This window comes from Salvia miltiorrhiza, chromosome 5, assembly GCF_028751815.1.
Source record: "Salvia miltiorrhiza cultivar Shanhuang (shh) chromosome 5, IMPLAD_Smil_shh, whole genome shotgun sequence".
NCBI lineage: Eukaryota > Viridiplantae > Streptophyta > Magnoliopsida > Lamiales > Lamiaceae > Salvia > Salvia miltiorrhiza.
This window is the reverse complement of record NC_080391.1, coordinates 55,715,989-55,736,134: the sequence shown is the minus strand read 5'-3', so window position 1 is coordinate 55,736,134 and position 20,146 is coordinate 55,715,989. Positions and strand designations below refer to the sequence as shown.

The 20,146-nt window shown below is 37.7% G+C and overlaps 3 protein-coding genes across 4 annotated transcripts; 2 read left to right on the top strand and 1 right to left on the bottom strand.

The window, feature by feature from the left end:
• The first annotated feature begins 1,099 nt into the window (after positions 1–1,099).
• LOC131025238 (F-box protein At1g11270-like) lies at positions 1,100–2,469 on the top strand. Its single transcript, XM_057954906.1, has one exon. It carries the CDS (start codon positions 1,330–1,332, stop codon positions 2,356–2,358), a length of 1,029 nt encoding a protein of 342 aa, XP_057810889.1. The 5' UTR covers positions 1,100–1,329; the 3' UTR covers positions 2,359–2,469.
• A 3,320-nt stretch (positions 2,470–5,789) lies between these two features.
• On the bottom strand, positions 5,790–8,039 carry LOC131026150 (uncharacterized). Its single transcript, XM_057955919.1, has 2 exons — positions 6,633–8,039; positions 5,790–6,329 (listed from the first exon to the last, which is right to left on the bottom strand). The coding sequence occupies exons 1-2, from the start codon at positions 8,037–8,039 to the stop codon at positions 5,790–5,792; spliced, it is 1,947 nt and encodes a 648-aa protein (XP_057811902.1).
• A 6,028-nt stretch (positions 8,040–14,067) lies between these two features.
• LOC131025233 (uncharacterized) lies at positions 14,068–18,985 on the top strand. 2 transcript variants are annotated; one of them, XM_057954901.1, is made up of 11 exons: positions 14,068–14,366; positions 14,963–15,099; positions 15,411–15,485; positions 15,573–16,123; positions 16,676–17,311; positions 17,443–17,597; positions 17,706–17,917; positions 18,001–18,128; positions 18,206–18,429; positions 18,514–18,617; positions 18,695–18,985. In XM_057954901.1, the coding sequence occupies exons 2-11, from the start codon at positions 15,009–15,011 to the stop codon at positions 18,751–18,753; spliced, it is 2,235 nt and encodes a 744-aa protein (XP_057810884.1). In that variant the 5' UTR covers positions 14,068–14,366; positions 14,963–15,008; the 3' UTR covers positions 18,754–18,985. The 2 variants fall into 2 exon arrangements, with proteins under 2 accessions (XP_057810884.1, XP_057810883.1); XM_057954900.1 differs by having other exon boundaries at positions 14,102–14,366; positions 14,856–15,099.
• Positions 18,986–20,146: the final 1,161 nt, after the last annotated feature.

Sequence of the window (20,146 nt, the reverse complement as noted above, 5' to 3'; positions counted from 1 at the left end):
TCAAAATAAACACGATTGGGTCCTCGATCATGTGGACTAGTGAGTTCTAGTATATTTGAACTTCGAAGTGTGGATTAAAAGAAACATGCATGCTCGAGCTAAGGGTTGCAACAATAAATCTAGAAAATCAATTACTACTAGAACACCCACTAGTGCGATGCACGACAATCATAAAAATTAATCGATATTTTTTAGTAAAAAAATATAAATATAAAACATAATTTAACCAATAACCTTTCTTCTCCTTAATTGCATTAAAAGTTATTAAAAATAAAAAAATATGTAAATAAAAAATACAAAAAATTATTTTTAGCAAAAAAGTAGAAAATAAATAAAACAAATATTGGAATAGAAATCAAAGAAAAAATACTGTATGGTCAGTTTTAAGAATATAGGAGAGTGGAGTTTGAAAAAAAAAGATTTATTATTTTGATAATCTGTACTCAAAATTAAAGATTTTGTTATGATTTTTAATTTAAAATCCATATTGAGTGTATTTTTCATCAATCAAATTTAATAATTTTAAGAAAAGATTCAATATAAAAAAAAAATCAGAGAAGAGAGATAAAAAGATAAGAAAAGAACGATAAAATTAAATGGAAACTCTTTTTAATATTATATGTAAATAAAATATATTGAGGATACTTCTTAAATTCAAAAATTAAGAACGTGTGTAATTATTCTATTTTAATAATATTTTATAATATAATAATGAACAAAAGGATATTTAATAGTGGATAAGTTAGTGGGTATGTGATAAAAAAAACTGAATAATTATTGTTTGCATATTGTCCTTATTTTAGAATTATAATTACAAATCTGACACTAATTTGGCGGCAAAAAAATTGTTGTAAAACTGATCTTTCATATAGATATATATAGATAACATTTTTACATTAGTGACACATCAAAAATTTGAACCCACTAATTTATATAATCCTATTTACTATGCAATAATAAACCTAGAAAAATAACTTCAGCACCGATCTCATCATATTACTATATATCTTTTCATGTTTTATATTAATATTTATAATATTCATTTATGCATTTAATTTAATTTAAGTCAATACTAAATTTTAATATTACATGATTAAAAAAGATAAAATAAAAAATTAATACTAGTATTTATTTAAACAGAAATTATAAATTCGCATTGCAACTGTTTTGGGCTAAGTAAAGGGGCACTCAGCCCACTCTTTCCACAAGCTCCGCATTTAATGGGTTCACGCACGCATGCTTTGAAGATTTGCACATACAGTATATATATGAGAAAAGGAAAAATCAAATTCGTATATAAACCCTAGAATTGAATCCTCCGCCGCAGCCATGGATGGAATCCAGAACTATCTTCCGCATGATGTCATCGAAGGCATCCTCTCCCGATTGCCGGTGAAGTCTCTCCTCCGATTCAAGTGCGTATGCAAGCAGTGGAGCGCCACCATCTCCGCCCCCAAATTCGCCCAAACTCATCTCCGGCGATCCAAAAACTCATCATCAACGATTCTACTTGTAGATCTGGAAAATTCTCCCGAAAAAGCTCAACTCGTCGATCTGGAAACCGAACAATTCCGACACTCAGCCGTCGATTATCCGGTAGAGGTTTCCGTAGCGGATGTGATGTGCCATTGCGATGGTTTATACGTCTTGTGGTGTTCAGATCGTGGTTATGCGTTGTGGAATCCATCACGCAGATCCTACAAAATGTTGAATTACCAGCAATATCGATTCGATCATGATCAATTGATGTGTGGGATCTGTTACGATCCATTGGTGGAGGATTACAACGTGGTGATGGCTGATTCAACGCATTACGCAGTGTTTCACTGTAGAAGGAATTGTTGGAGCGATTTGAAAGAGTTGAATCTGAGCATAACGATCCGTTACGATGTCGACGATGCTAGTGGTCTCCCTTTGAAGAATGGATCCATTTATTGGCTCCGTTGCGTATGGGGTGAAGGTGAAGTCCTTAGGTATGAAATAGTTTATTTCGATGGAAGAGATGAAGAGATGAAGATTCTGTGCAAAGCAGACGGCGATTCTTTTCCCGTCCGAATGATTTCTTCAGGAGAGTGTTTGCGTTTCTTCGCGCGAGATTGGGACGACCAATGGGTGGAGATGGCGATGCCGCCGGCGGCGGCGGCGCCGGCGATGCCGTTTGGTGGTGGCTATGCGCCTCTGTGTTGGACTCATGATGGAGGTAAGATTCTACTTGAAAGCTCCAAAGATAATTCTCTGCAAATCTACGATGTGAGTGAAAAAAGCCTAGCAAGAGTTGGGTATCCTTGGAATGTTTTAATATTACATGAGCATCGTCCTCGTCTCTTCCCCCACGTAGAAAACGTGTTTTGGGATTAACTGTTTATTTCGCTTAAGATTAGGATTAATTATGTCGTTTAATTTTTGATACACAGTATATAATATTGACTTATGATGATTCGGGTTTATAATATAGCAAATTTCAGTTTATAGCTGCTGCATCTACTTTGATTTATTTTTATGGCTGGAAACCTAATGTATTCTATATTTATCAATGTGATCAGAATCTAAAAGTTATTTATTGTCGCCTATTAAATAAATTTAGCATATCAATCCCATGCATGAAATGAAATTGTATTATTGGTGATAGCTAGCTAGGTTATTCTTCGAATTTCATCAATAATTTTTATACTAATATTCTTTGACAGATACTATTAAATAAATAAACATATAAATCTCATGAAATTGTTTCATTGGTGGTAGGTTAATATTCGAATTTTATCTACAAACAATTTTTATCTTAATGTCCTATAACTGGGAGACTTTCATTATGCACAATTGGCGAAGCCAATAAACAGGAGAGATTAACACATCAATTTTTAGTTATAAATATTAATTAGATTTTATAATATAATAATATTTTTTATTTTTGTAAAAAACAATTATAAAATAGACAAATTAAGAGTGATACACACAAAATAGTGGGACGGAGGATCCCATCTGTCAATTTTGATATCCGCATTACTTCAATTTTGACCACAATTGCCAATACGAGTTTTTTCCTTTTTCATTTATATATGTCTTATATCCATTTCATCTATTATCTTATACTACTAATATAATTTTATGAGATGATGATATTACACTACTTCACAATTATAATAATTTTTTATTTTTTATTTATTTATTTTGAGTTCACTAGTTTATTATATATAATATATTGTATTGTATTATAGCATTATATATTCTCACAATTATAGTAATTTCTTTATATTTTCTATTTTTTATTCTATTAGCACTAGCTTTTTATGATTATTTTTTTTTTCATATTAAGGGAAAGTTGGTTCTATATATACATCGTTGAGTTCTCCGTTTTCTGCAATGAGATTATCTAGTGCCATTCAACTCAATGTCTTATGAAATTAATCATCACCGTAACTAATTAATAAGTATTCATCATGTAATTAATTAATGAGGCCATTATCATCTTGATTTAATTTGCCGCAAGTTTTCATCTCTACACCATCAATAAGTATTCATCATGTAATTAATTAATGAGGCCATTATCATCTTGATTTAATTTGCCGCAAGTTTTCATCTCTACACCATCAATTTCACCTATATATAAGAGTTAATATATCAGAACAACTATTTTTGTAAATATAAAAAAGTTAAAAATTAGTCACTTTTGGCTTAAATTATTATTTTGCATCCTCAATTAACAAATTCAAAACTAAACCTATATAGTATATACTTTTGGTCTTTTTATATTAATGACTATTTGATATCTTTTCTATTTTGAAATGACTATATTATTAGTCCACTCTAATAAAACATAAATCACATAAATGAACATTCAAAATGCAGAAAATATGATTTGAGATATATACATAAACATCCATGAAAAAAGAGGTGCACGAATCACCAAATAGAAGTGATAGATAACATGATTTTAATTTCTTCCAAAAAATCAGCACGCAATATGTAGGAAAAATTATTTAGACATTAATCCTCCTATTTTTACACAAAAAATCAAAGAATTTTAGCAACAAAGCCGCAACCGATGAGATCAGCTGATCCTGATCCATACGCTATGACACGGCACGCCCTGGTGCACCACAAACAGCATATAATACCCCGGCGGCGATCGCCCGCGTCGTATCCGCCTGTTTGAATTAGGGTTCCGTCGGGGGTGACGGCGGCGGAGGAGCACCAGACGTCGGTCTGGACCGCGAGCGGACGGAAGGTGTTAGAAGCGACGTCGTGGAGGAGGGAGTGCGCCGTGCAGTCGACGGCGAGGGCCTCGTCGTTGCGGCGGCATTCCCCCTCCGGTAGGGTTAGGTTCAAGAGGCCGAAATCGGTGCGGTCGAAGATGACGACCTTGTTGTCGTAGAGCTGCATATGCATGGCGGAGACGCCGATGGATTCTTGCAGGAGCGTCCACTCGCCGCCGCCGGCGGAGGAGTAGCGGGAGATGGGACGGCGGAGGCATTGTAGTTGGCATAATGTGGGAGGGTGGTATTTTCCGAGAGGTATTTTCCAACACTTCATTTCTTTCATTGCGGTTGGAAAAAAGAAGAGAGAAAGAAGACTGCTTAAAGCTTTGTGGGTGGGAACAGTGTGGTTGCTCTGGGAAAGCAGGAATGGTAGTCGTTTTCAGGACAAGGCTTGGGATATTGATAGACTTGTATTACAGATTAAGGGGAGACTTTGGAGTTGGAACGAGGCCTACAAAATCGTGGAGTTAGGAATTTCTTTTACTTCTTGGTGTTCCAAAGATTTCAAACTTGTATTGTTGTGTTGATTGGCATTCCTGATGCCTTGATTCCTTTTCTTTCAATAAAAGTTATATTTTACTGATCAAAAAAAAAAAAAAAAATAATGTGGGAGGGTGGTGATGGGCGATGCAGAGCATTACGCAGTATTCCACTGTAGAAAGGATTGTTGGAGCGATTTGAAAGAGATGAATCTGAACATGTCGAACTACGACGGCGGCGGTGATGATGTTGGTAATGGTAGTGTCCCTTTGAATGGATTCATTATTTATTGGGTTAGTAAAAAAAGTATAACAAGAGTTGGAATTTTTTAATATTACATGATATATTAATCATGCTCGTCTCTTCCCATATGTAGAAAACCTGTTTTGGGATTAACTATTTATTTGCTTAAGTTTAGGATTTGATTATGTCGTTTATTCTGTCTTCTTTAATTCTGCAATAGTGCTATTTGGACAAAATTTGTTCGGACAAAATATAATTAAATACTTTATAAAATAAATTTATTTAAAAAAATTGGTTCAAAATAAAATAGTATTTAACTAGTTTTATTTTATTTTCTTTATATTGTATTTTTTTGTAATTTTTTAATAACCTTTTTAATTATTTTTAAAGTACACAAACTACAAATAAAATAAAATAAAATAAAATAAAAATGTTAAAAAATTACGAAAAAACTACAATATGGAGAAAACAAAAAAAACTAACTAAATCCTTTTAAACTTGAATCAAAATTTATAAATAAATTTACTTTAAAAAAAATTAACCTTATTTTTGTCCGGACAAATTTTGTCCAAATAGCACTACTCATCAGAATATATAAAATGCACTTTTGTTTCTATTTATTATGGCATTTACTAGTTGAAAAACAAGCTTAATTTATAATTTATAAAGCAAATTTCAGTTTATTGCGGCCTCTACTATTTTTAGTTGGAAACCTAATGTATCCTAAATTACCAATGTATCGGAATCTAAAAGTTATTTATTGTCGCCTATTAAATAATTTTTTTTTTAGGAGAAAACCACGGAACAATCTTATTTCAAATCCCGATGAACAATATCTGTAAGCCAGGCGGGGAAACCTTGCTTCCAGATCATTACACCATCAGACCAAGCAGCGAAATTCGCTAGACTATGAGCGGCTCTATTCGCCTCACGGCGAACATGCCGAAAATCCACAACAATCCTATCTTTAGCAGCCACAAACGTCTCAAACAACTCATCACTTAAAGAATCCATACCCTTATAATCTTCATGGACTACGTGAATAGCCAACATGGAATCAGAGTAAAGCACAATCGGGCCAAGATCTTGTTCAAGGCAGAAACCAATACCCAGAAGCATAGCCTGCAGCTCCCCCATCAAAATGGTCTCCGTTCTCCCTACACGATGCGCCGCTGCAGCAATCAACGAACCTGTCCAGTCGCGCACCAGGAACCCAACACCAGCAACTCCATTAACATCGTGGAAGGAGAAATCAACGTCAAGGCGGAGAAGACCGCGGCGAGGCGAAATCCAGCGGCCGTCTCCCTCCCTCGGCAGCAGCCGGAGACTTCCATGAATCTGCAGCTTGGCCTGCTAAAACGACTCTAGGTACTGTTCTCCCCTGGACAGATCATCGAAATAAGGGGAGGAAGCCTTCCCATGCTTGGCAGCGCACAACCAACTCCAACTGCTCCAAAGTCCCACACAAAAGAGCTCGAAGGAAGCCATGTTAAAGGTTTCAAAAAACAGCTTACAAATCTCTTCAAGCGACAACCTCTTACATTTCTTAAGGAGAGACCACCAAGAAGACTTCTTCCACGAATCAATCACCCTCTCACAAAACAAGAGACAGTGGACTGTCGATCCCTAATCTCGATTACACCAAGAACACACCTCCGTGGTTGGGATATGATGACGAACTAAGTTTGAATCAGTAGCTATAAGATTTTTAGTAGCTCTCCAAATAAAGATCTTAACTTTAGGAGGTATATTGATAGACCAAAGCAGACTGCACCATTTCTTTTGCTCCTCAGACGTAGAAGCTGGATGCGGAGAGTAAAAATCAGTAGCGAGTAGATATCCCGATTTAACAGAGAATCGCCCCTTCTCGTCATAAATCCAATACCAATCATCGTCCACCCCAAGCCTCGAAAGTGGAATTGTTTCAATAGCACTCACTTCAAAAGGAAGAAAAGCAGCCGCAAGTTTGATCTTGTCCCACGAACTGCCAACCATGAAATCCTTGGCCATCAAATCGTTCTGAGCCCCATCCGAACAAGCGGCAATCCCACTGCCCGCCACAGGAATCCAAGGATCGTCAAAGGCTTTAATGGAATTCCCATTCCCAACACGCCGCCGCAAGCCCCCTTTCAATAAATCATGCCCCCAAGTAATAGACCTCCAAGAGTACGAAGCATTAGACGAAGGCTGCGCATTAAGAAGATCCCCATCTTTAAAATAACGCCCTCTCAAAACTCTCGCCACCAGCGAGTTAGGAAACTTTAACAGCCACCAAGCTTGCTTTGCTAACAAAGCTTGATTAAAAGAACCTAATCTTCGAAAACCCAAGCCCCCTTTAGATTTTTGCAGACATAATTTCTCCCAAGAAGCCCAATGCATTTGCTTACCAGAATCAGTTTCTCCCCACCAGAAATTCGAACAAGCCCGCTCAATATCCGTACAAATCGCCATTGGGACTTTGAAACAGCTCATAGTATAAGTTGGGATTGCTTGGATGACAGATTTAATGAGGACCTCCTTCCCACCAACAGAGAAAAACTTGTTTTTCCAAGAGCTAAGTTTCTTATAGACCCTCTCCCTGAGATAATCAAACTGAACTTTTTTCTTGCGAACAATAAAAGTTGGCAGTCCAAGATACAAAGAATGACCCGAAGTCTCACGAATACCCAGAGTTTCAACAACCATCTCAATATCCCGCCTAGAAGAACAGGGACTGAACGAGACCGCTGACTTTTCCAGATTGACAAGTTGTCCCGAGGCAACAGAATACTCCTCCAAAAGACTCTTGATAGTTCTAACACCCGTCACCGAAGCTTTGAAGAACAAGAGGCTGTCATCGGCGAAAAAGAGATGGGATATAGCCGGACTCATTTTAGCTACCTTAATCCCTTCAATCAGTTGTCGTCTCTCATAGTGATAAAGGCCAACAGACAGACCTTGAGCATAAATCACAAAGAGGAACGGGGACAACGGACACCCTTGTCGGATACCACGTGTGGGGGTAAGAGAGCCATAAACTTTCCGATTAATAACAAAGAGAAAGATACAGAAGTAACTCATTCCATAATAGTCTCGACCATCTTTCTTGGGAACCCCAACCGGATCAACATGGCCCTCAGGAAAGGCCATTCAACTCTGTCATACGTCTTTCTCATGTCCAATTTAGCCGCAGCAAAACCCGCCTTCCCCTGTTTTTGATTCCTGAGCCAGTGCATACATTCGTACCCGACCAAAATATTATCAGAAATCATACGACCCGGAACAAACGCACTTTGAGAATCATTGATCACACTGCCCAGAACATTCCGAATACGGTTCACCAGAGCTTTAGTAACAATCTTGTAGAGAGTATTACATAAACTTATAGGACGGAAATCACTCACTCGTGTGGGTTTCGTGATCTTTGGAATCAAAACAATAAGAGTTTTATTCCACTCCTGAATTTTCCCTTCACCATTCAACACCTGCAAAACCTCTTTAGTAATTGCACCCCCAATTTCTCCCCAATACTTCTGAAAGAAAACCGGAGGAAAGCCATCCGGACCCGGAGCCTTGTGTGGGCTCATCTGAAAAACGGCCTTCCGGACTTCATCTTTAGTAAAAGGTTCGTCAAGGCTTCTAATCTCATCCTCTCCAAAGCAAGACGAAACACGATCCGTAACAGCCTGCACTTGTCTCAGTTGTGGAAAATCCGATTGGAATAGCTCGGAAAAATAATTCTGAACAATCAGCGCCTTCACTTTATCATCCTTCTGCAGCACTCCTTGATTATCAGATAAAGCTAAAATGTCATTTTTCTTTTTCCTAGCCGAAGCAAAGGCGTGAAAATAAGAAGTATTTCTATCACCAAAACTCAACCAATTTGCCCTCGACCGTTGTTTCCAATGAACTTCCTCAGCCTCCAACATCCTTTCCAGATCAGCCTCCAACGCCTTCAGGTCAGCCGACGTATTCTTAGAAGCACCAGCATTCAACAGTTTAATCCGTTTCTTCCTCAGCTCCTCAATCTTCTTGGACGGGTTATCGAACTCAGAGTTTTTCCACTTTTCCAGATACTTCTGACACCATTCCAACCGTTGATGAATAGGTAAGCCCCCACTGAATCTCCACTCCATAAGAAGATCAGCTGTAAAATTCTTTGCCAACATCCACTTCTGCTCAAAGAAAAATCTCTTGAAGCCCCCTTGAGACGAACCAACTTCCTGTTTATCCAAAACATACTTAACAGCCCTATGATCAGAGCCATAAAAATCAAGCATATGAGAATCAAAAACACCAACAGAATTCGTCCACTTTGCATTGATCAGGAATCGGTCAATGAGCTCCCAAATAGCCGCCTCACCCTTTCGCTGGTTTGTCCAAGAGAAATCTGCATCAGTTTTCACATTCTTTAAACCACACGCATCAAGAGCCGTTCTAAACCTCTCCATGCAAGACCATGCACGTTTAGGCCCTCCATTCTTTTCATGTTGGGAGAGAATTTTGTTGAAATCCCCCCCAACCAGCCACGGAAGATCTCCTACGTTCTCGCCAAGACGGCGCAACATCTCCCAAGAATGATGCCTTTGAGCAGCGTCAGGATGCCCATAAAACCCAGTAAAACGCCACAACGAGCCTTCATTAGTAACACGACAATCAATATGTCCCGGAGAATAACTAGAAATGACCACACCCAAAGGATCTTTCCAAAAAAGCATGAGACCTCCACTCGCCCCACTAGGATTCACCACAAAATGACCATCATACTCAAGAATAAACTTCCACCGCCTACATTTATTAGCAATAGTCTTTGTTTCAGAAATGAACAAAAGACGCGGCCTCTCACCGGTCACCAACCGGCGCAACTCATGGAATGCACGAGGGTGGCCCAACCCGCGTGCATTCCAAACTACACAATTCATAATGCTCGGCGGGGCTGCCTCGCAGCCTCCGCCGTTAACTCCAACTCAACATCACCATCCTCCTCCTCATCAATCAAGCAGAACTTCTTACACAAGGGAACCTCCATGTCCGCTGTAGTCATAGGGCTCCCACATCTTTTTTTTCCTGACATAACTTCAACATCCATGTTCTCAGCACTGAGTTGATGTTCTTTGCTACCTTCTCCATCAACAGTGGTAGAACTCCTTCCTCGGGTAGCAACCTTCTCCCCAACCCCTCCCACAACTCGACCCTCCCCTCTCCCACCTCTTCCTCCACGACCCCGCCCACCCCACATTGCCTTATTCATCCTCGCCTGCCTCTTCCACCTAGCTCCTGTCCTACCTTCATGCATCCCGCCCTCCTGATCTCCCTCAACAGTCCTCTCAACCTCCACCAGACCCTTCCCCTCAACCCCGCCTTGTACCTCCATATCAAAAGAAGAGACTTCCTCTCGCATAAGGATAGGTATATCAATAAGTATTGGATTTCCCCCATTATTATCATTCAGTTCCACATTTGCCTTCTTACTGCTTTTATTACCTATCGGTCTTGTAATTTGCAAGGCTTCGTGTCTATCTTCTTCCTGATTATTTGATGACGTGGAATGAGTGTCATTATTCCCTTTACCTCCCATAAACGGCCTTCTGCGGGAGTCAATGACTTTGGAAGCATTCAACCAAACCCCATACTTAAAGTCCCTTTCAATGCAAGTCATCGCGTCATTACAAAATCGGAATAAATGTCCTATTCGCCCACAATTAAAGCAAAAATTTGGAAGCTTTTCATACAAGAGTAAAATAATAACTCCTTGTTTCTCTCCATCTGGAAGTATACGGACACATCGTTTCGGGGGTTTGTGTAGAGGCCAACAAACCCTAACCCTCGCAAACCTTCCCATACAATGGCCCCTCGTCCCCATATCAACTTCCACCACTCTACCAACCTCCTCTCCAATCTTTCGAATCACATCGGGGTGCATACACGCAACCGGGAGATTATGGCATTGGATCCATCCAGTAAAATTCGAAAACTTCACATCTGTTGGATTCTGAAAACCCTCAATCTCCTCAAACAAAAGAAGATCCTGAAAAAAGTGCCACGGCCCCCCATGCAGCGCATGATTTTTATCCGAATCAAGGGTAAAATTAACAACGAAAGTATTTGCTCCCACAACCTCCACCTCAACACATTGTTTGGACTGCAAGATATTCGGGAGATGCGCCAACAAAAGATCGCGGTTAACTTGTTTAGGAGCGAAAATCTTTCCCACCAGACATAATTTAGTATAGTCTTTTAGATTTTTCGTCAACGAAGAGTCCAGCGAAACCGTTGATTCCTCTGCTTCCTCGGTTAATTTCAATTGAGTAACCAAACGATGGATTTCCTCTGGATCCATAGAGAAACCAGAGGAGAAGAAACCCACAGACTGTCCCTCGGCGGAGGGAAGAACGATCGCCAAAAGCGGCGAAAAACTATTCACTCAGAAACCCTAGAGAGCTGGCGAAAAAAAAGTCGCCTATTAAATAATTAAGCACACCAATCCCATGAAAATTGAAATTGTATTATTGGTGATCGACTGTTCTTCGAATTTCATCAATAATGTTTAGAAAAGAATTTAATGATGAGAGAAGAGAGGTAAAAAAAGGAAGGTAAGAAACTCGAAGAACAATCGATATATTCTAATTTTATATACATACAATTTTGACCGGGAGACTTTCATTAGATATTCTCGGAAACTTGAGAATGGAGATGAGGAAGAACAAGAAAATCGAAAAGAAGAAGAAGAAGAAGAAGAACAAGAAAATTAAAAAAAAATATGTGTTAATCATTTTATAATTTTTATCAAATATGATATTAATGTTATATAGTAAAAAAATATTTCAATCAAATATACTCCCTCCATCCCACGAATCTTGAGTTGTAGATTAGTATTTTAAGTGTAGAGGTAATAAAGTAGAAAAAGTGATAAAGTAAAAGAGTGTAAAGTAGAAAAATGATAATTAAGTATAATTAAGAACCCTTATTTTTTTAACTAATTATTACCATATTTAGAAATGCATTAAGATTCGTGAGATTGCCCAAAAATGAATATGAATCAAGATTTGTGGAACGGAGGAGTATCACACAAATATTTTTTGGAGTCTCAACCCAAAAGGCTAATTCACCGCTAAGACGGCGGGCTCTGACTAATGTCGGAAAATCTTCGGAGACACCATGTACCGACGGAAGGTACGTGTGAGTTTTGTAAGGATCAATGGGGTATCTTAAACATGGTAATGGGTTAGAGTTGGTGGATGTTGTTGTCATGGTCAAGAAGGAATTTGAGGATGAGAAGTACTATTGGTTATGGCGTGAAAGATATGGACTTTTGTGTGACAAATTAAGAGAATATTGAGGAGCTAAATTCCTTCTTGCAACATTCCTTGCTGCATGCCAAACCCACACAAACGCATGATCAATGGCTGGGAGCGAAGTTGGGTTCGAAGCAGTGGCTGCGGCCTTGTCACAGGAGATTTAGAGCTGATGTCGACGTTAAGTTGCTGCGGTGAAGAGATTGAAGCCAGCCGTCGAGTGTGATGATGGCAGAAATCATGGCGATCATTCAAGGTATCGTCGTGTGTGTGGAGCATGAGATTTATCCGGTGGAGGAGCATGAAATGGGTTAAAAATTTACTCCCTCCGTCCCACTCCAAATGTCCCATTTTCTATTTTGGGTTGTCCCACTCCAAATGTCTCATTCCTTTTTTGGCAATACACTCTCTCTCTATACTTAATATTTAAATAATTTCTAACAACTCACTTTATCTATTTTATACACATTTTTTCATCTTCGTATCCAAAAGAAATGAGACATTTGGAGCGGGACGGAGGGAGTAGTATCCAACTTTCCTTTTTTGGTTGTCCCACATTTTTGTATCCATTTATATTTTTAGTAAAAGTAGGTGGGACCTTTACTCAACTTTAATTATTTTAACTCTCACATAAAATATGGGACCCTTATTCCACTCACAACACACCAATCACTTTATTAAAACCCGTACCGCTCTCAACTGGATAACAAAAGTCGGGACCGAGGGAGTAATTAATACGGATAAAGATGTCTCTTTCCTCTAAAATTGCATAGGATTAATATGTTTTTATTATTGTGGATATCATTAATCTTTCTTAAGCAAAATTTGTTTTTATTATTGTGTATATCATTAATTTTTTTTAAGCAAAATTGTTATATAAAACTATTAAGAGCATCGTAGTATAGAGTCAAGATGGGCTTTTAAAAATTATTTCCACCATTTAAGAGCCCACTCCCTATAGTGGAAGAGCCTCCATTTTGACTCATAAAAAATCAATTGAAAATTAGTACTACTAATTTTATTTATTTATTTAAAGAACGTGGAGGGGGTGCGTGTGAGCCCGGTCCGCACTGACTTCCACGCCCCTATATGGATGCTCTAATTAACACTTTTATATACCTATATATATAGATATATTTATATATATACTTCATCCGTCCCATAAGCTTAGGCTTGTTTTCCTTTTTTGAATGTCCCATTTATATAGACTTGTTTCCATAAAAAGTAATGTTTTTTTACTCATTTACTATTATATCCTTATTTAATTCTTTAATTTACTCTCACTTTAATACATCATTAAATAATAAATATGGGTATACTAGGAAATTTACTTATATATTTTCATTTCCAATGATTTTTCTTAATCTTTGTGAAAATCCCAATCAACCTAAGCTTATGGGACGGAGGGAGTATTATTTTTATTTTTTTTTAATTTTGAGAAACAACACTTTGATAAATTACATATTACAAATATTTTAATACTACAATCTTTCAAACATAATACTAATATGCTATATTGGTAAAAAAAAAAAAAAAAACTCTCAATCACACCTTATCCTATTCCTGAACAGTCATGCATACCAAAAACAGATATAAGCAATATACAGAACCGATCACCTACCCACCGTGGGCATGTATAACGTGCCCACCATGATGTGGAAATTGTAATTATAGTAAGATAATTTTAATTAGAGTAAGATTTAATAATTCTCTTTCCTAATTAAAATTGCCACGTCAGTGATGGACACGTTATACTTGCCCACGGTGGGTAGGTGATCAGTTCTGAAGCACAATAATCGTCTCTAATTTAAGAAAAGAAAAGGCAATTTTTGCTTAACGAAAAGATCCTTTTGGAAAATTGAAAAAGCAAAGAGAATTTCTACTTTTGGGATCCATAATTCCTTAACGTAGTTTTGGAACAAACGTAAGAATAGTAAACTATGCAGAAGTATAGAAATATTTCTCTTTCAGAAAAAAATAATAAATACTAAATTACAGTGAGCTCCGGCGAATTTGAAGTTCCTTTTTTTTCCTCTGTGGCGCCGTGAAAATCCGATTATACCGAATCGCTTCGCCGCCGTTCGTATCGTACGAAGCGCCAGCTTCCGACGAGGTGAGAATTTTCGATCACTTTCGATTTTCGCGATCAATTGCATGCTGGCATTTACCCCGCGCTTGTGAAGCAATTATCCCTGCATGCGAAGTTAATTGACAAAATTGAATTGTAGAATATGTATATATCAGTTTGCGGAGCCGGTTGGCTGATATGTGATTGTTGAATTTTGTTACTTTTAGCGTGAAGTTTGATGCTGCAAATGTAGGTTTTAATGTGTGTGGAAGTAGATCTAGCTCGTTGATGATTAAATTTTGTGGTTTATATAGCTTTTGGATCTACGTTACATATGAGATTAGAATTTGGATATTTGCACCCAGCGCTTTGGAAATTGAGATTACTGGATGGAATTTCGTTTTGTCCATGGGGAATTTGAAATAGAATGTTGGATTTAAATTGCTGAGAAAGCGAGGGTTTCTATGTATGTCTGTGTGTGTGTGCGTGTTTGTTTTCTGTCGTACAATTTGTGAGCTTGTGTTGGTGCTGCAGTAAGAATTTTGGTGGAGAATGCATCTTTTGAAGTGTTTAATGATCAGAACCAAATAGTTCAAAAGGATTCTGTATTGGAGGATTAACTGCAAAAGATACATTTCCAGAGGGAAAAAAACGCCTTCTCAATCCTGCAATCCAGAGAATGGCAGCATGGAAGGTCTAAGTGGAAGGAGTAGCTTTCAAATTGATAGCGATATTGATGTTGCCGAAGATGATGGATTGATAATCATTGCAGAAGATAGTATGGTCTCTTGCTTGATCTTAATCGTTTAAATTATTCAGTTATCCGTAAACTGTTAATACGTGGATTAGTTACAAAATCTCCTTTGAGCTTAAGTGTTCTGTTTCACTAAGTGAGAAATAAAAGGAAATATGAAGTTATTACAAGTGAGGATTGGAATGTGATGAATTTTGAGCTATAGTCATGCTAATGTTTCTTCATTAACTTCAGTTTCCAAATAATGATTTCGTGAAATGTGGTTAGTTATTTCTTGCAAACTTTCAAATATTTTTGCAGACTGTTTTTAACTCCTATTTTGCTTTTCTCTGAAGAAATTCCTGACAATTGGCCAGACGCAGAGGACAAATGTTCCTACCGCGGTTTAGATCGTAACTTCGTTTTTGCTGGTAGCTGTTCATTTTTTATCCCTTATAACACATTTTATGTTCAGTCTCTTGGTTTTGCTTTTAAACATCTGTTACTGTCCTTGCAAGGTGAACAGGTCCGATTACTCATATGTCTGTCTGAAAATAAGCACAATTCAGGAATTATTACACCCTCAGAAAATGTGGTTGGACAAAGGTCCCATCGAGAAAACGAAGAGGTCGTAGGAGGTACAAATTCATTTTCACATGCGAAGTATGCAAATACTGACGAACAGAAAGATAAAAATGGTGAGGCTAGAGGGAATAGTACTCATTCACAAAAGGATGCCTCAACTGGTGAATCCATCCCTGGAAATGATGATCAGAGGAGACACACCGATCAGTTGTTACAAAGATTTGAAGATTCTCATTTTTTTGCTCGAATTGCGGAGTCAAATGAACCTCTTTGGTCTGAAAGGAGTGCTCAAGAAGCTTGTTTCAAGTTAATGGAGACATGTAAAGAAAAGTTGACAGGAGATTCTTCAGAAACTGCACAGATTCTGAAGAACAAGAATCCTACGAGTGTTGTGATTGACAGAGGAGAATTGCATTCTCCCACATCTGGGGGAGTCGCCCGGGGTGCTGCCAAGTGCTTCTCCCTTTCAAATGGAGACATAGTGGTATGTTTTCCACAACATGAATAAGTTTATAGTTCTTTCTGTTCTATCTTTTATTTTGTAGCCCAGAAATATTATAATTACCATCGACTTTTTCTAGTTTTAGAGGGATGTAGAAATGGTACATGTTTGCTAGTTTGGCCCATGGAAAATTTTTCTATAAGAAAGGATGAGAATTTGAACTACAGTTTAAGTGTGTATTTTCATTGCCGTTCGAGGAAATATGTGTAATAGCTGATACATAACTTCTTCTCTGGTTTATTAGAATAAACAATACTGTGGTTTTTTTTTTTTTTTTTTGATCGGGATAAACAATACTGTGGTTGTTTAGGATTAATTAATCTAATCTTGAAAAATGAAGTACATAGAAGACTGTGGCTGTCTAACTACAAGCTGTGATGAGGTGTATACCATTGCACAGCATTCGTATACTTTTCTGCTAGTCCTCTCTTACATCATATGTTACGTTTCATTATGAATTTGTCTGTTTTCTCAATAATTTTCCTCGAGCTCTATGTGTGACTATTGTTTGTTTTCGTGTTTGGAAGGATGCAGGTGATTTTACAGGTAAAGGTTGGCGTTGAGTTTATGATGGATCCCATCCTAGAGATACTTCAGCTTGAAAAGTATCATGAAAGAAAACCATTCCTAGAGACTCAGCAAGTTCAAGCTTCTTTTAATAAAGATCCTTATAAAGAATTGTTGAACTGGTTGCTTCCTGTGAATAATTCTCGTCGATCTTCTGCTCGTCCTTTATCTCCCGACTCGAGTTCCAGTCCCCGTCCAAGTATACGGACCTCAACCTCAAAACGCTCGGTGTCCGTATCTTCTGCCACGGAGCTTTTTTCTTTTGGTCATGTTAGGAGCTATTCTATGTCCTCGCTCCAGCCAAATAAGTTACCACCCGAAGCTGTGATGAAAACCAGTGCTAGATCAAGCTCTGTTCAAGAAGATCATTATCAATATTCATTTAGGAGTTTTATTGATATTGGAAATAGTGGAAACGAAAAACTACTATCTTTCCGTGGCGTGCCTTTGGTGCCTGACAGATTTTCTGTTCAGTGTGGTCTGGAAGGGCTTTTTACTCCTGGAAGAAGGTGGAGGAGGAAATTTGACTTGATACAGCCGCTGGAAATTCATTCCTTTTGTGTTGATTGTAACGCAGACGATCTTCTTTGTGTTTGTGTAAAGGTGTGGTTTCTTTCATCCTCTATTCTCCGCTCTCTCTCATCTCCCTCATTGCTTCTAGTTAGTTTAGTGGTGATGAGTTGGATCTCTTTCGGATTTAGTTGAACGCGATGATATCTAAAATGTTTTTGCAGAATGTTTCTCCTGCATATGCACCAGATGTGGTCGTGTTCATAGACTCCATTATGGTGGTTTTTGAAGAGGCCTCAAGTAGCGGACCGCCATTACCTTTACCTGTTACTTGCACTGAATCTGGGAATGAGGACAGTTTGCCGAATTTAGCATTAAGGTTTTCGTCTGCTTCACATCTTAAATTTCAAGTGGATGAACAAATTTACTCTTTGGCACTTGATCTCAAATTTTATAATGCCTGTCTTTTTATTTGTATAATTGACAGGCGAGGTGAAGAACACTCTTTTATTCTCAAACCTGTAACGACGTTATGGAGGGATCCCAAAGTTCAGACTGGTAGTAATTTGGGAAAGCGGCGCACATCAACTCGAGCTGCTAGGTCAAGTCCTCACCCCTTCACCAATACCAAATGGAGATATAGCGACGCACCTGCTGTTCAATATGCAGTTCTTGTGTCATGCCGATGTAACTATACTGGTACAAAGCCTGACACTACCTACCAAGACTACATGGTGAAATGCAAGTCTTTCTTAATAGTTCTTGTCCATATATATTTGTAGAATCAAAGTTGTTCTTTAGGCATCCAGTAAACTGGCAGCCTCATTTTGCAAGAGATCTCATGATCTCTGTTGCATCTGATATGTCGAGACGAACAGTTGCATCTCATAGAACTCAGCTCCCTGTTCAGGTATGTATGGATTGTATCAGTCTATTTTCTTCTGTTATAAAAGCAGAAACTTCATCTCAAGTGGCTCACATTTTCAGGCTTTATATCTTCAAGCGTCAAATATGACACCCGATGATCTGACGTTGACAGTTATGACTCCAGCACCATCACCTTTGTGTCTATCTCCAGATCAGGCGCAGATCACAGAAGACGGTCCACAATCAGATTCTATCAGTAACCGCTTTGCACCCTTATCTAACATGATCCCGAGCAGTGACCTGAGCTGCACGCACTTATGTATGCAGACTAGAGTTCCACTAGGGTATGTCACATCATATGCTTTCTAACTCTCTGCTACCGTTTTAACATTGTCGATTCCTTCAGAGTTCGTTAACCTGTGCAACAGATGCGTTCCTTCTCAATCCACGGTGGCTATCAATCTTGAACTAGTCCCTTTGACAAATGGAATAATAACCCTTGATTCTCTACAGATTGACGTTAAGGAGAAAGGTAGTGAATTTTCAATCATCTTTAAGCTTCTCTGCTTACATTTGCTTTATGATTAAGCTTTTATTTGCGTACAACAGGCCGTTATAAGCCTAAGCACGCGCTGAAGATTGCTGCAGCTTCAACTCCCATCTTATAACGTAAGGTTGTTAGTTACAATTGATTTTTTTAATGCTTATGTTTTGCTGCTATTGTCGTGGTCTTGCACTCGTGATCTCGACTCAACGAGCTAGCTTTACGAGTTGATTTGAACTAATCAGCATAAAGAATTAGTAGCAAACCCCTTTCTTGAGTCAAGTAGGTTTAGATACAAGTTAAAGTTTACTGTAAAAATTCTTCATTTCTTTCAATAGTAACATAGTTTAGAGGCACGAGACTTGTTTCTGTTCTTTATTTTTGGTATGATATAAAATATGTGATTCGTCTCATAATGTGTAAATTTGATGAAATGCAAATGGAATGCGAATTTCACTGGTTAATTAATGTGATTAACGTTTGACTATTTCTCAATTTATAATAAATAAGTGATATTATAATTTAAAAATTTATCGAGGCTGATTGCAACAAGGTCTAAGTAAGCCTTATAATTGTGGGGCATATTGGCATTTGTTTTCAATTAGAGGTCAATGTGATGAAGAGATTTGTGACATCTCTAACTTAGATGTGGTTTGAGTCACTTTCGAAACATGCTTTATATTGCGCAATTGCTAACTTAAATTATTTAGGAATTATTTATGAGATCAGAGCTCCAAAAATTTCAACATGGAAAAACATAGCTTGCTTCTGCATCACTCAAAGTCCAGACTCATTTAGTTAGGTAAATCAACAACTGCAGCTCTGACCTTTCTGGCAAAATTATGCCCAATAAAAAATTATTGTCATCGCAAACGAGCATGACACAATGGTAAGAGGTAATAGACTAATAGGTATGGGGGTATTTGGTTAGTCTTGTAATATCTTTTTCGATTTGATAGATACGGCCCGATATTTAATCCCGAGACTATGCCACGTAGGAATAGTCATGGGTTATGAGTCTTGGTCTACCCCTTGTGACAAAAATAAAATCGGGTAATCTCGAGCAACCGAACATCCCCTATATATACGCGAAATTTTGAGCAATTTTAATTTTCCGCATGAATTAAAAATTTCGCCTTTAAATGTACTATTTTTAGTAATTCTGTGATTTTACATGATTGTCAATTTTTATTGAGTTATTGTAATTGTGGCTAGCTGAAGTGACAAATTAATGTTATCGTGACTAGCTGAAGTCGCATAGACATCTAACTATATCGTTTAGTACATCGATCGATAAATCATATAGATATTTTCGGACGTGCATCTTAGCATTAATTTGGAGCAATGGACAACAGTGTCAAAATCAGAACAATTGAATGTTCTTATATTTGGAGGCAATTTTTTTTTTTTATGTGCAGAATAAAAAATTAATGAAAATTTGTATATTAAAGTGTGATTACTCCCATAATAAAATCTGTATTAATCGAGTTGTTGAGTTTTTATAATAACCCAAATAT

Excerpts from the sequence above, each read along its gene's own strand:
- LOC131025233 (XM_057954901.1), top strand. The coding sequence starts at position 15,009 with ATGGAAGGTCTAAGTGGAAGGAGTAGCTTTCAAATTGATAGCGATATT. Across the intron at positions 15,486-15,572 it reads TCGTAACTTCGTTTTTGCTG|GTGAACAGGTCCGATTACTC; the intron begins GTAGCTGTTCAT and ends TGTCCTTGCAAG. Across the intron at positions 17,918-18,000 it reads ATGCCGATGTAACTATACTG|AATCAAAGTTGTTCTTTAGG; the intron begins GTACAAAGCCTG and ends ATATATTTGTAG.
- LOC131026150 (XM_057955919.1), bottom strand. The coding sequence starts at position 8,039 with ATGAGTTACTTCTGTATCTTTCTCTTTGTTATTAATCGGAAAGTTTAT. Across the intron at positions 6,330-6,632 it reads ATCATATCCCAACCACGGAG|GCCAAGCTGCAGATTCATGG; the intron begins GTGTGTTCTTGG and ends TCGTTTTAGCAG.
- LOC131025238 (XM_057954906.1), top strand. The coding sequence starts at position 1,330 with ATGGATGGAATCCAGAACTATCTTCCGCATGATGTCATCGAAGGCATC.